The 12,783-nt window shown below is 45.1% G+C and overlaps 1 protein-coding gene across 1 annotated transcript; it reads right to left on the reverse strand.

Annotated features, from left to right (window-relative positions):
• Positions 1-4,198: 4,198 nt before the first annotated feature.
• LOC144129465 (uncharacterized) lies at positions 4,199-9,340 on the reverse strand. The gene is made up of 6 exons (XM_077663643.1): positions 9,266-9,340; positions 7,387-7,454; positions 6,932-7,082; positions 6,128-6,262; positions 5,425-5,577; positions 4,199-4,408 (listed from the first exon to the last, which is right to left on the reverse strand). Exons 1-6 carry the CDS (start codon positions 9,338-9,340, stop codon positions 4,199-4,201), a joined length of 792 nt encoding a protein of 263 aa, XP_077519769.1.
• Positions 9,341-12,783: the final 3,443 nt, after the last annotated feature.

A 12,783-nucleotide genomic window follows, 5' to 3' on the forward strand; every position in this document is an offset into this window, starting at 1 on the left:
AACGCCGGTGCAAGTTGCCTTCGAGCGGTACAAGGCCCTCCTCGGAACGATCAAAGCTGACCATCCTGAGGTGTGTTCGGTGTATGTGACGCTTGTGCTTCCGCGTGCCCTAAACCGACGTCGTCGAGGCATCGGCATGAGGGCCGTCCAGCGTTGTAGCCGCGAAGCTTGCCGCCTCAACACCATGCTGCGCAAGCACTGCCAGCGCACAAGATGAGTCTTTTACGTGGGCCATGGGCTGGAGTGACTTCCACCTGCACGAGTAATGGCCGCAGACCACTTGCATCCGAATTTGGAAGGTGTGACCACAATAGCGGGTCACCTCTAGCAGATCCTGCACCGGAAATCTACTAGAACGGCACAGCTAACGTCGTCTGATCATGCCCACGGCATTCCTAAAACACCCACACCGCCACCGACGCAGAATCCATCAACTGCGACACCTGAGCCAAAGCCGCGCTACCCCCTGCGGAGCTACAAGGACGTCGTCCAAAATTCATCCATGAACTGACTATCTGCCGAAGAACAAGGTGTACTGATTGAAACTTCTGTATCGAAAGAGCTTTTAACGTTAAGAAAGGTTATAGAAAAAAGAACTAGATACGAACATCATGTGGAAACCTTAAACCACACACTCGAAAAAGGCTGGTCCTCCAGCCGAAACGTCATGAATTAAATCCTGTTGTGTTTTTCAATTTTTGTTGATTTTATATTTTATTGACCAATCAGCTGCCAGAATTCACTTTTGGTATATATATATATATATATATATATATATATATATATATATATATATATATATATATATATATATAAACATACATAAAATATACATAAGTACATACATAAAAACAAAACACACAGAACAGGAAAAATATACACAGATATATAACCATAGAATGCGAGGCAGACGGGAATTACAATTTAGTGAAGTAGTCGCGCAGCTTTTTGCGCAAAAAGTTATTCATTTTTATATGGCGAGTTAATGTAACATGTATATTGCGCTTTGTGGAGTGCAATTTATAATTGATGCCAAAATAAGGAATGAGTCAATGGTCAGTGTTACGGGTAGCAACATTGTCTTCATTGCGTGAGAATGAAGATACACGTTCCAAAAAAGATTGGAACTCTTTTGTGGAATGGAAAAATGAGTGTAAAATGTGATAATCTTAAAAGTGATGAATTCGAAAAATATTTTACTTACCAAATTATCGACTGTGGTCAAGCCACGATTTATGTATGCTGATGTGGCGCATTATTTTCTTTTGAAGGACACCGATTTTGTTTATGTTGGTTTTGTGGTAGTAGACTGAACTAGGTTGCAGTAGTTTATTTGAGAGAAAAATAAACAATAATATACATGAAGCCTAGCTTTTACAGGCAGCAGTATTAGAAAGCAGGAAAGTGCGCCAGCAACGAAAGAAAGCATTTTACAGATGCTATGCATCGGTATAGTGCATTACTTGTTGTGCAAAGAATGACTTCCAGTGACGACGTGCTCTTCCTTAAAAATATGCTTTGTGAACCAAATGAAAAGAGTGCCCTTTTGATTACTTGTACTGAACTTGACTGGTCTGAAGACAGATACGGACAGAAATAGGTTGAGGCACAAAAACGAATAAAGAAACAATACAGCAAGATTTCCAAGTTTTCTGCTTTTGTACATCCACTGCTCAATAGAACGGAAAAAGAACACTGCGAACAGTCGCAACAACTTCGCCAGGAGCTTATTCACTTTCTCGAGTAAGTAATACAGCGAGATATAGCCATCTGCTTCACTACCAGTATTGCAAAACAAACGATAGAAGGCACTTGATGAGCTCTTAGTTTTCTGTGCACGGTGGTTTAACTTCCGAGGCTGGTACACATTACGGATTTCAACCTGCAATTATTGGTACTTATCACTGCTACAATTATATCGAACCAGGAGTATGACCCAGTATTACCGCATGAATGAAAAATGCTCAAAATAAATGGTGTTTACTTCGTTTCACTGAAGGCCATGCCTTTCACTACAAAAATACTGCCTTGAAGAGATGGAAGTACTTTGCATTAGGCGAAACACTCGGAGAGAAGTACCCCTACATTATTTGAGAAAAATCACCGATGGACGTAAATGGGCGTACAAAAGGAATAACGGTGTGTTTAACACTGTCGCAGCTTGAATAGCACTGAAGAAATTTATGTGGATATTGCTCTGACGTAAATTTAAGCGAACCTTTTTACAATATTGCACATCTCAGTACCTGTTGTCCAAAATCTAGGCGGTGTTTGTCGCAGCTTCCGGAAGCAAAGCGGCACAGGGAACAACAAAGAGCACCAAGTGAAGCTGCCAAGAGAGCTCCCCACAAGGCTGCAGTTGAGTCCTTAATGCCTCAGCTAACACATCCTCGAGAGCCGTGAAAAGAACTCGAAGTATGAAGCCAGCACAAGGTTCTGTATTTGTATTGCGGGGACACTTTAAACGCGTGGTGTTCCAAATGTTAAGCCACAGAAAAGCAGCTATTATTCCTGATGGTCGTACTTTGTATCGTGAGTGAACACCGTAGAAGGCCAGCGTTCCTAGCACAATAAAATAGGAGCCAGTATTGCAGCATTGAAACACATGGTTCAATGTGGTTCAAATAGCGCTAAATACGATGTAATTTTTGAATACTCTTATAACGGCTCTCAGCGAATAGCGTAATGAAGAAACCGAAAACACGAAGTTTCAAATCATTAGCCTGAAATTTTCTGCGAATTCTGACAGTTCTGCTTAGAAGTAGGGGAGACTCTTCAACCGCTCATATTTTTTCCCCCAGGCAATCGAGAATGCGGTTGGTCCTAGAGGACCTTTTAACACGGAGAGAATGGTAATCCTTCTGCACAGCACATTCAGCATGTGCAAAGCCAATCCCCCCCCCCCCCCCCCCCGCTCGGCTGCCCAGTTTTTTTGTGAACTAAGAATTGCAAGTGCTGCTGAATTGTGTGAAGGCCTGTATTGACTATAAACTAAATTACTTCTGTCTATTTTCAGTTTTGCATCGAAACACAACTGAGGGTGCAGGACGGATGAAGTCTTATACAGACTGTTCAAAATTAGGGATTTTGTGACAAAACTATACAGTCGCGATATGGACTTCGACAACATTGATGTGGAGCTGCGAGGGAGACACGCGAAATATTCACTGACAGCTTCAACAAGTGCGCTCATGTTGTGAACACTGGCGGATGAAAGAATTTTTCGTACTTTGTTTGGCAGGTTCATTTTTGTCCCCTCGCACGTTTGTGTTTGCAAGTGAAATGTGCACTCTGTCTTGTTCTACCTAAGGATCCACTTAGTAGCTGGAAATTTTTGCAAAAAAGCTCCACTTATACAGCCGGAACTATGCTCCAGATACACCAGAATATGTGGAACAAATTTCCGAGGTTTTAGCCGGAACAGTGCCGTTCCTATATATCTGCAAGAGCGTTTAAGGATTTTAGCAGGAATGCAGCATCACATAGCTGGAACCCTGTTCCAGGTATTTTGTGAACCATATATTTCACTTTGCTGTCCCTTGCACGCAGTGCACTGTTTGTACAAACCATAGTAAAATAACTTTGTCTATATATGAACAAAATTATTCCACAATAGTAGTGTACATGCAGTGCACTGCACACAATGGACTACTACGGGAAATGTAAAGCTCCCAAGACACCTGATATGAACGAAATTGTTCTGTAGTGATTCTAAGCAAACATCCTACTATATGCATATGCCTGTAGCCTTAAACCACACTTCTTGCATCAAATTCACAGTACACAATCATGATTTCTATTGGTTGGACACCTAGTTCATCGGCAAAATTATACAAAGAGAGTCTGATGCAACCCAAAGTATAAACCTAGAGGTTGTGGGATGAGAGATATTCAAAACATTCTTTCATCACCATGCAACCTACAATCGCCTTCTGCACAAATAGGCAATAATACACAGATATCGTGCTTGCACTTCAGCAATGATGTTCGTGGTTGATAAACACAAGCCTCAAATACATCAAAGCTTAATTTCACTTCCATAAAAAATACAGTACTTAATTACTTGAAAGAAATTGAGGCCTTTATTTACAAATATGATAGCTGTGCCTTAAGATGCTATATTTGAAGTGTTAAGCTTTATCTGAAACCTTCAATCCTCTAATATAAAAAAGCATGAACTATACAGAAATTGCAATGTCTAAATAAGTCGGAGGCCTTTAAGCAGGCTCTTCAGTTTGAAGAATATCAGACATTTATCAAATTTTTTGTGTTGCAGCAGCAATGTCTGAACTAGTCCCAAAGTTTGGCCAAAAGTGTGCGGATAAGAAAGGTCCAAACTGAAGTAGAAAGCCAGGCACACAATAAGGGTACTCTCCATAGATTGCCCGGGAGCCATGGAAATGATGTTCTTCGTGGTAACGATCATTATCAGTCCGTCGTTAGGAACGATACACGGGCATGGTACAGTTTTGTCAGTGTTGCATCTCCCGTTTAATGCGAAAACAGTCCTGGCTATAGGCAACAATTCATTGACTGCCTTGATATGTTGATTTGCATGATGCATTATTTCAAATGTAAAACCATAAATACTCATATAAATTACTCAACGATGATTCAAAGGCACTACTACACATGAATAACCATGTAATATTAGCGTATGGCGAAAAAATAATTTATTATCGAATTTTTTCTGTCATGCCGTTTCGGTTTTAACAGCTGAACGATGGCTGTAACGTCAAAGAGTGCTTTTGTGTCACGTGAGGCATGAAAAAACATCCATATAGTTGCTGTTTCTTTGTTTTAATTTACTGCAGTGCTGAAGCCAGCCTTCTTCAAGAGCCTTTTTGACAAAGAATGTAGAAGCACTGATTATATTCAAGTTTTTTCATGTCTCACATTACCTGTAAGCACACACTGACGTTACCGTCCTCATTCGCCTGTTGAAACCAAAACAGCACGAGAAATAAATGCGGTTACAAATTATTTAGCGGTCGTAGGAGAACACCAGGTAGTAATTCATGCGTAATAATGCCTTGCGCATCACCACAAGCAGGAAAACATGCACCCAAAAGTTAGACGTCTCGTGTATTTAAGCTCAGTTTCAAATAACCATGAAAAACATTTAACACTGCCCATAATGATTTGCATACTGCATTCTTTTGAATGTATACCAATGAACACTCATTTGAATGACTATTTTTGATAGCAGTGGAAGAACTGAATGCTTGCCTCCATACATTTTCGCCGAAAAAAAATTCACCAATTATTTTAAACAACAACATAAACATGCACAACAGGTTACTGCACATTTTCAACCAAGTATTACAGAAATATTGATTGTGCTCAACAGGGACCTAAATATTTTATGCATTTTCATTGTTGCTTAAGTCTAACAGCAGCAATTACAAAAGGATGCTGTCTTACCTGTGTGATCAGAAAAAATTCCCAATTTTTTGATCGATGGTACCCATCCAGCTCCACAAAATCTCCCCTGTGAAGTGACTGCTGGACAACTGTTAATATTCTTTCCATATCTTGCATCGTTGCTTTAAAACGAATTTCAGCTTCAAGTGCAAGCTGCCAAAAAAACATCCCAACTTACGCACATATTTCATAGAAAATACTATTCTACCTTCGTAAGAAACCTGCCCATAATTTGCCGAAATATCAGTAATATCGACAATTTCATGAGTCTTAGGAAGTCACCAAACCGAGACACCAATTGCAGAGATGCTAGGGCAAACTGAGAAATGCAAAATCGATGCTCTACCTTTCCTATATTTACATAAGTAAAGCTGTGGGTACTAAAATGATCAGGATACTACCGATCATTTCCTGTACAGATGAAACTTCTCTAATGCACTGTATAAATTCCGATTCATTTATGTGCTCCAGGGTAAATTGAATTAAACCACATCCTTGTTTTGCAATGCAACTTGCAATTGCTCTTTAGAGATGAAGGCATCTTCAACTGGTGACATGCATTGAGAAAAGTGATAACTACCAGCAACACAACAGTTCATCCTTACTCAAAGAGAATGTGCTGAATTGTTTCCAGGTTGCATTGTGCTATGAAGTTTGTTTAAAATTCTTGACAAGAACCAAGAGCAAAATCGTATACTCTTGCCACATCTGCATTCAATAAGTAGGCCGGCTGCTGTTCTGGAGGCTCAGCTTTACAAGTTTCAACTGTTACGTGCAGAAGGGCCTTCATTCTTGTCAGGTTGAAGTGTCCAGCATTAATCACAGCATCTTTTAGTGCCTAAGTGTGAACAAAAACTTTGACAAAATTCATTCCAATTGAGCATTGTTAGCAAAATCACATGGCAGCCGAAAACTGTTTGCACTGGAATCCCATGATAGCTTCAAGGACATGGCATATCGCTTCAATGCCTTTTATGACACTGCATGTTCACGCTCTACCAGCGTAACATTTAAAGCTGTGCATTTTCAGCGTCAGGTATGCTACTAACATATAAACAATTTACTATTATAAGCAAGGAAAGGCTACTTTACCTTCAATTCAAGCAGGGCATCATTTATAGAAACAGCTGGCGGAGAATCATCAGCATTGCGAGCAATATATGCAGCAGCTGCTTTCTTTGCGCACCGTTTTCTTGTTTTCCGTGTCGAGCTTAGAGAGCTAGTGAATCTGCCTTGTGGGAGCAATATAATATGAAAAAGATGAGTGCATAAATTTAGCGCTTACATTTTGTACAATCATTTAAACACAAGCTTGGCAGGAGAACAAAAGAGATTTAAAAAGATATATCTTTTTTTCACAAAAGAGACCTGATTCAAAACTTACATTATATCTACAGGACCTTTCAAAATTTTACTCTTTTTTCAATAATTTAGTAAAGTACACAACATGCAGTTACCTTGCAGTATGAAGAGAATTCCAAATAACAAGCATTCCTGAGTAGCTTACCCAGCCGTGCTCAAAATCTGACTTCCTTTTCTTGCTCGATGGAACTGCTTCCCACTGCATATCGGAATACGCTGCAGCGAGAGCCTCTCCCAAGGCTCCGTTCTGCCATCGCCTTAGTGCACAGTTAGAACTTTCAATGCAGTGGTTCTCACTGACAGCAATATATTTGCACCGAACCATAACGGCCGCGCTTGATGCTGCCTAGGCAGATCACTGACGAAGCGCCGATAAAAGAGGAAGCGCCTGCGCACTGCACCAGATCGCTTCGGTTGAACTGGTCGTCTTCTGCGCTGCCCGTCGTTCTGCTCGCCGTTTTGTGTCGCCCGCCATGAACTCTTTCTCCTGATAAATGTGTGCACAAACCCCCTTTAATGTTATTTAAATAGGACAAATTGCCAGTACAGCAAGAAAGCAAGAAGTATTGTCATTCAAAGCAGGAACTGACATTCACTTGCTCCACGATCATGATCAGTTCATTTCTCAATTGTACTATCATTTGCTGACTTGCTGTTTTCGATAGCCCCTGTCCAAAAAGCAATGGGGTGAGGTAAGACGAACACTTTGGGAGAGACTGACTGCTCCGCTGGTTCCCAGATTTGGGCACTGCTTTTTTATTTTAATCTGAAAAAAAGATTATGCAGATCACATTATCATGTTAGCAAACTTTATGCCACGCGAAATGCAGAAGTGCGCAACAATCAATAAGGGAATGCTGAAGCTTCAGCTAGAGCCCATCGAGCAAAGTAATATAATGACCAAATGCTCATTAATTGAGAAAAAGACAGGAAAATGCCGGTTTTTGCTGTATACGATATCGCAGCAATGCATACAAGCCGCAGACTAACAGTAATGACAGGATGATGTGCCTACTATCTCAGAACAGTCAGTGAATTTAAAACATGCAAGTTCGGTGTTAAAAGTATTTTAAAATTGCTTTCTTCAAGACCAGCTGTTGCACAAAATAGGAAAATGGAAATGAAACGAGGACGGTGCCTAGTCCCACGCTGCTTGCTTCGGTATGAACTTCCGTTTCGCCGTTTTCATCAAAATGCGCGAGGATCGGGGGAGGCTGTAAATGACGCTGAAATTGCTTGAAGGCTTCTGGTTGCGGCGCTTCGCATTTAAATGGAACTTCTCTTTCTGTCAGCTGGGTCAGAGGCTCGGCGATGGGCGAAAAGTTTTTGACAAATTGTGGGTAATACGCGCACTGTCCGAGGAATCTGCGCACAGCTTTCTTATCCACCGGCGTTGGAAACAGTGCGATAGCAGCTGTTTTCGGCGGATCTGGGTGAACTCACTCCTTGCTAACTATCTGGCCTAGAAACAGCAGCTCTTCATACGCAAGAGGCACTTCTCTGCTCTCAAGGTTAGGCCAGACGACTTGATGGCATCTAGTACTGTTCGAAACCTTTTCAGCTGTTCTTCGATGTTCGGGGTGAAGACAACGGCGTTATCTAAATATACCAGACAAATTTGCCACTTCAGGCCTGCCAGCACTGTATCCATTACGGGCTGGAACATCGTTGGTGCGGAACGGAAACCAAATGGAATCACCTTGAACTCGAAGGGGCCATCCGGAGTGATGACTGCGGTCTTCTCGCGATCCCTTTCATCGACCTCAGATTGCCAGTAGCCGTTCTTGAGGTCCATCGATCAGAAATGCTTGGCGTTGCAGAGCCGGTCCAGTGCGTCGTCGATGCGGGGGAGGGGGTAGACGTCCTTCTTTGTTATGTTGTTCAAGCGGCGGTAATCAACGCAGAATCTAAGTGCGCCGTATTTCTTTCTCATTAGAATAACCGGTGCCGCCCATGTGCTCTTTGAAGGCTGAATGACGTCGTCGCGAAGCACTTCTTCCACTTTGTCCCGGATGGCTTGTCGTTCTCGCAGCGACACACGGTAGGGGCTTTGACGGAGAGGTCGGGCCTGCTGGTCGGTTATAGTGCTACGCTTGGCACTCGGCGTTTGTCGAACCTGCGCCGATGACGAAAACCACTTGATGTAGCGTCGAAGGAGAGTGCGAATCTGGTCTTGTCTGTTCCGGTGCAGGGCTGCGCTGATGTCGAAAGTGGGCGAGTTCTCTTAGTCAGGCGAATCTTCTGCCGATTGGCCGAAGAGGATGAAGAAGTCTCGTACATCAGATATTTTGCCGAAGAAAGCAATCGTCGTTCCATTGTTAATGTGCCGGTATTCTTCGCTGAAGTTCGTCACCAGCACTTCAGCTTGTCTGTTGCGGAAGTGTGTAATGCCTCTTGCGATGCCGTTTCCTCGTTCTGGAAGTAACGCCACTTTCTTCTAGGTGAGAGCTTCCATGTTCTCAGCGTCCATGGCACCTACGGTAACCATGACGCTTGATCGAGGAGGGACGCTCACGTGCTCATCCAGGAAATTAAGGGCAACATGCTGCTCCATGGTCGTCAACTAAGGGATGGCTTCGTCTGTCGAAAGCGTGGATGGCTTGGAACGCAGGCCGACGATCGCCTGGTGCTCATTAAGGAATTAGATGCCGAGTATCACGTCGCGGGAGCATTGCTGTAGCACTACGAAGGCCGCAGCACAGGTATGTCCCTTGACGGCCACTCGCGCTGTGCATCGCCCCGATGGCGTAATGAGGTGGTCTCTGGCGGTGGGAATTTGTGGACCATCCCAGGCGGTCGTTACTTTCCTCGATTGCGCAGCGAATGTTCCTAATAATCGGCATCGGTGACGACTAGAGCGGCGACTTTGCGGCTGTCGATAGTCACTTCTAAGTCAGATGTCTTGGATCTTGCGTTCACGTAGTCCTTGGCGTCAGTTCATGGCTTTGTCGCGTATGCGAATCGTGGTTACGTGTGCCGTCCAAGCTTCGTCGCGTATGTGAATCGTGGTTAGAGTGTGTCGTCGAAGCTTTTTTGGGTGGCGGCGTCGTTTTGAAGGCGGTTCGCGTTGTGCTCGAGGTTGCCATTCTGTGTGGCGTCGGTGTAGCGGGTGCAGCGTCTTCATGCAGCGTGGTCGGCGGAGGATCTTCGCCGTTTCGCTGGTGAGCAGCTTCACCTCAAAGGTTGCTTTTCTTAGTTTTCCCGGAGAGGGTGGGGGCCATCCTCGAACAGCTGTTGCGTAGCTGCGGCCCGACGACGGAAACCGTGCTGTGGACGGCGACGGGGAGCGAGAAAGACAGCTCGACGATACTACTTTCCTCTGCGAAGGTATTTGTCAATTTACCGCGGTCGCTGGCCGGGAAGCGTCTTGGGGCGTCGATGGCGAAACCGCGCCGGAAAGTTCGTCTGTACGTGCAGTGACGAAGTATGTGGCCAGCATAGCCACAACGGAAGCGCAGTGGGCGGTTGTCGGGATGCCTCCATTCTTCACATTTTCTATAGCCATTGCGTTGCTCGTAAAGTGGGTGTGCGGGAGCTACGAGGCGTCGTTCCTGTAGAGCTGGTTCCCGTCGAAGAGGACTTGGGGTGTCTCATCAGGACGCGGGTTTACGTAGTGCGGAGGCGTATTCTATGGCCTGTGGTTCTGTGGTCGTCGGAGTCGAGGTGCGAAGTGCCTGGCGCTCTTCTTCCCGTACCATGTCCATGAGATTCGGTGCTTACGGCTGTGGGAAGGATGGCAGGAGTCGCCGTACCTCTTCGCGGACGATCTCACGGATGATGTCCCGTAGGCTGTCATTGGTGGTCGTTCAGGTGTCCGCTTGGCCCATAGAGAAGGCTAGTAGCGTCCGTTCGCTCGAGCAGTAACTCGGCCTTTTCTTTGCAAACAATGCTTGCAAATGTTTTCAGGAGTTCTTTCCTAAATTCATTCCACATTAGCAGGGAAGCCTCGTGGTTGTCGTTCCAGATTTTAGCTGGGCCATTCAGGACGAAAAAGACGTACCGTAGTTTTGCTTGGTCGTCCCAACGGTTCAATGTCGCCACATGCTCAAACAGCTCTAACCATTCATCGGCGTCTTCATGGGGTAGATCACTGAATGAAGGTGCGTCACGTGGCTGTTAAGAGCGAGCGCTGGTGATGAATCTTCTAAAGGCAGCCAAAAAGTTCTCAAAGAAAACTGTTAATTGGGCGGACCTGCGCCCTAAATGGATTGAATGACTCGGCGACGGTGAAAAAAAAAAAGCGTGCTTGGCGGTCGTCGAAAAGAATGCCCGCCACTCACAGTCTTGCTCACTTTAAAGCTTACAGCGAACTTTCGAGATAAACCGTGAAAAGTCACTAGAACATTCGAGAACAATGTTGAATCAGCCCCGCCCGGATGCGATAAATCGAGATAAATCTGGTCGCGTCTTGCAACCACAAATAAATTGGTAAAGTGGTGTGGCGGCAGCTTTGAAGAAGGAACAAATAAACACTACAAAGATTCGTGGCAATATTTTAGACGTTTCGTCGACTTTAGTGCACGTTTTCATGGCGCGTGCACTCCATCGTGGGCTCAACACTTGTTTGTACAGCGACGCTCCTCAGCGCATGGAGCGTGTTCAGCCCCTGTAAATGACAAAGTACGTTCTAGATCATAACAACAATGAATGGCAAGAATGCATAGGACGCACGCTGTCATGCGTTTTCTCCGTAGTCTGCATTGTTTGCGCGGAAACGAACGCGATGTTGGAGAAATGTAGCCTATTCACATTTTCCAGATGTGCGCCAAACTTTTTTCGGTCTTTACATTTTAAACACGCTGGTCGTATTGCAAAGGGCTGCCTGCATATGCGATTTTCAAAGATGTCCGAAATTCCGAAGACAGCTGTCACACCATCACGCGGAATTCAGGAGAGATAGGAATCAGTTTAAATACCCAACCACGCACTGACAACCTCGATGAAGCTCCCCACCCCAAGCACATGCAAGCTTCATAAGCGCCATCTTCAACCCGCCCGCCCAAGAAACTCTAGCCCCCAGAAGCGGAGCCCACCACAAACCAGAGACCCACGCAGCAGCATAACGAAAAAGCGACGGCGAAATTGAATTCAACGACCCAGTGGCGCAGCACCACCCGTGAGCTCCATCTTCATCTCACCTCCGTAGCTAGTGCCTGCCTATCCACCTACCTCCTCCCATACTAGTGAAATCACAAATGAATCATTTAGTCTACAACGCCAGCGAATAAACGAAGTACGACTGGAGTGCTGTGGCTTGCAGGTGATGAAGCTACCGCGTCAATGACTGATAAAGCCTTGTGCGCTCCTAGGAATGGCCGCGCGGCGCCGTGGCATTAGCGATCGTGGGGCTGTGGGGCAGCGAGGAAGGCGCCCGCCATTGGAAGTGGTGTAAGGCGCTCGCATCGTGAAGAATTGGCGTGGAATTTATTCAGTTCATTCAGTGTAGTGCTTGTGAATTGGTGGGTGGTATCGTGACGACGAATGCAGAAGTTGTAAGTTGTGCCGCGCTGCCTGCTCGGCTCCAGGAGATTTCACGAAACCGCATCGATGTCCGCCTCGCCGTGTGACTACGAACTGCGCGTAGTGCTGTAATGGGCCGTGGCAATGCTGTAAACAGGGTTTGTTTCTTTAGACTCTCCTAATGTCTGCGTGGAAGGCAACCATTGTGGTGGGATTTATATCATTCGTCATGTCCAGGTTGCCATACACCACTTCGCGAGAGCAGTTGGAAATCGCTGTGGTCGCTAAGAATACAGAACGGACGCACGCTGTCCTGACTGCCCGGTTCCTAATAGGCAGCCCCTGTGTCCTTCCCGAAGCTGGGATTCATATCTCGACCACTGACGCGCCAACAACGCGAGGAATGCCGTCTAGATTCGCGACCGGATGAGGCCACATCGGGAAGTCGTGCCTATCCGTGGCTCAATCGTCTAAATTGCAGCTGATATAAATGATAGCTATTACGGCGATAGCAGCCTCATGCCTCGTTTTCTGCTC

Source organism: Amblyomma americanum, chromosome 4 (genome assembly GCF_052857255.1).
Source record: "Amblyomma americanum isolate KBUSLIRL-KWMA chromosome 4, ASM5285725v1, whole genome shotgun sequence".
NCBI classification, from domain to species: Eukaryota; Metazoa; Arthropoda; class Arachnida; order Ixodida; family Ixodidae; genus Amblyomma; species Amblyomma americanum.

Coding starts and splice junctions, on each gene's coding strand:
- LOC144129465 (XM_077663643.1), bottom strand. CDS start 9,340: ATGGAGCAGCATGTTGCCCTTAATTTCCTGGATGAGCACGTGAGCGTC. Junction 5,578..6,127: donor ACTTATTGAATGCAGATGTG/GCAAGAGTATAC, acceptor TTTTTTTGGCAG/CTTGCACTTGAAGCTGAAAT. Junction 4,409..5,424: donor AATTTTTTCTGATCACACAG/GTAAGACAGCAT, acceptor GTTACCACGAAG/AACATCATTTCCATGGCTCC.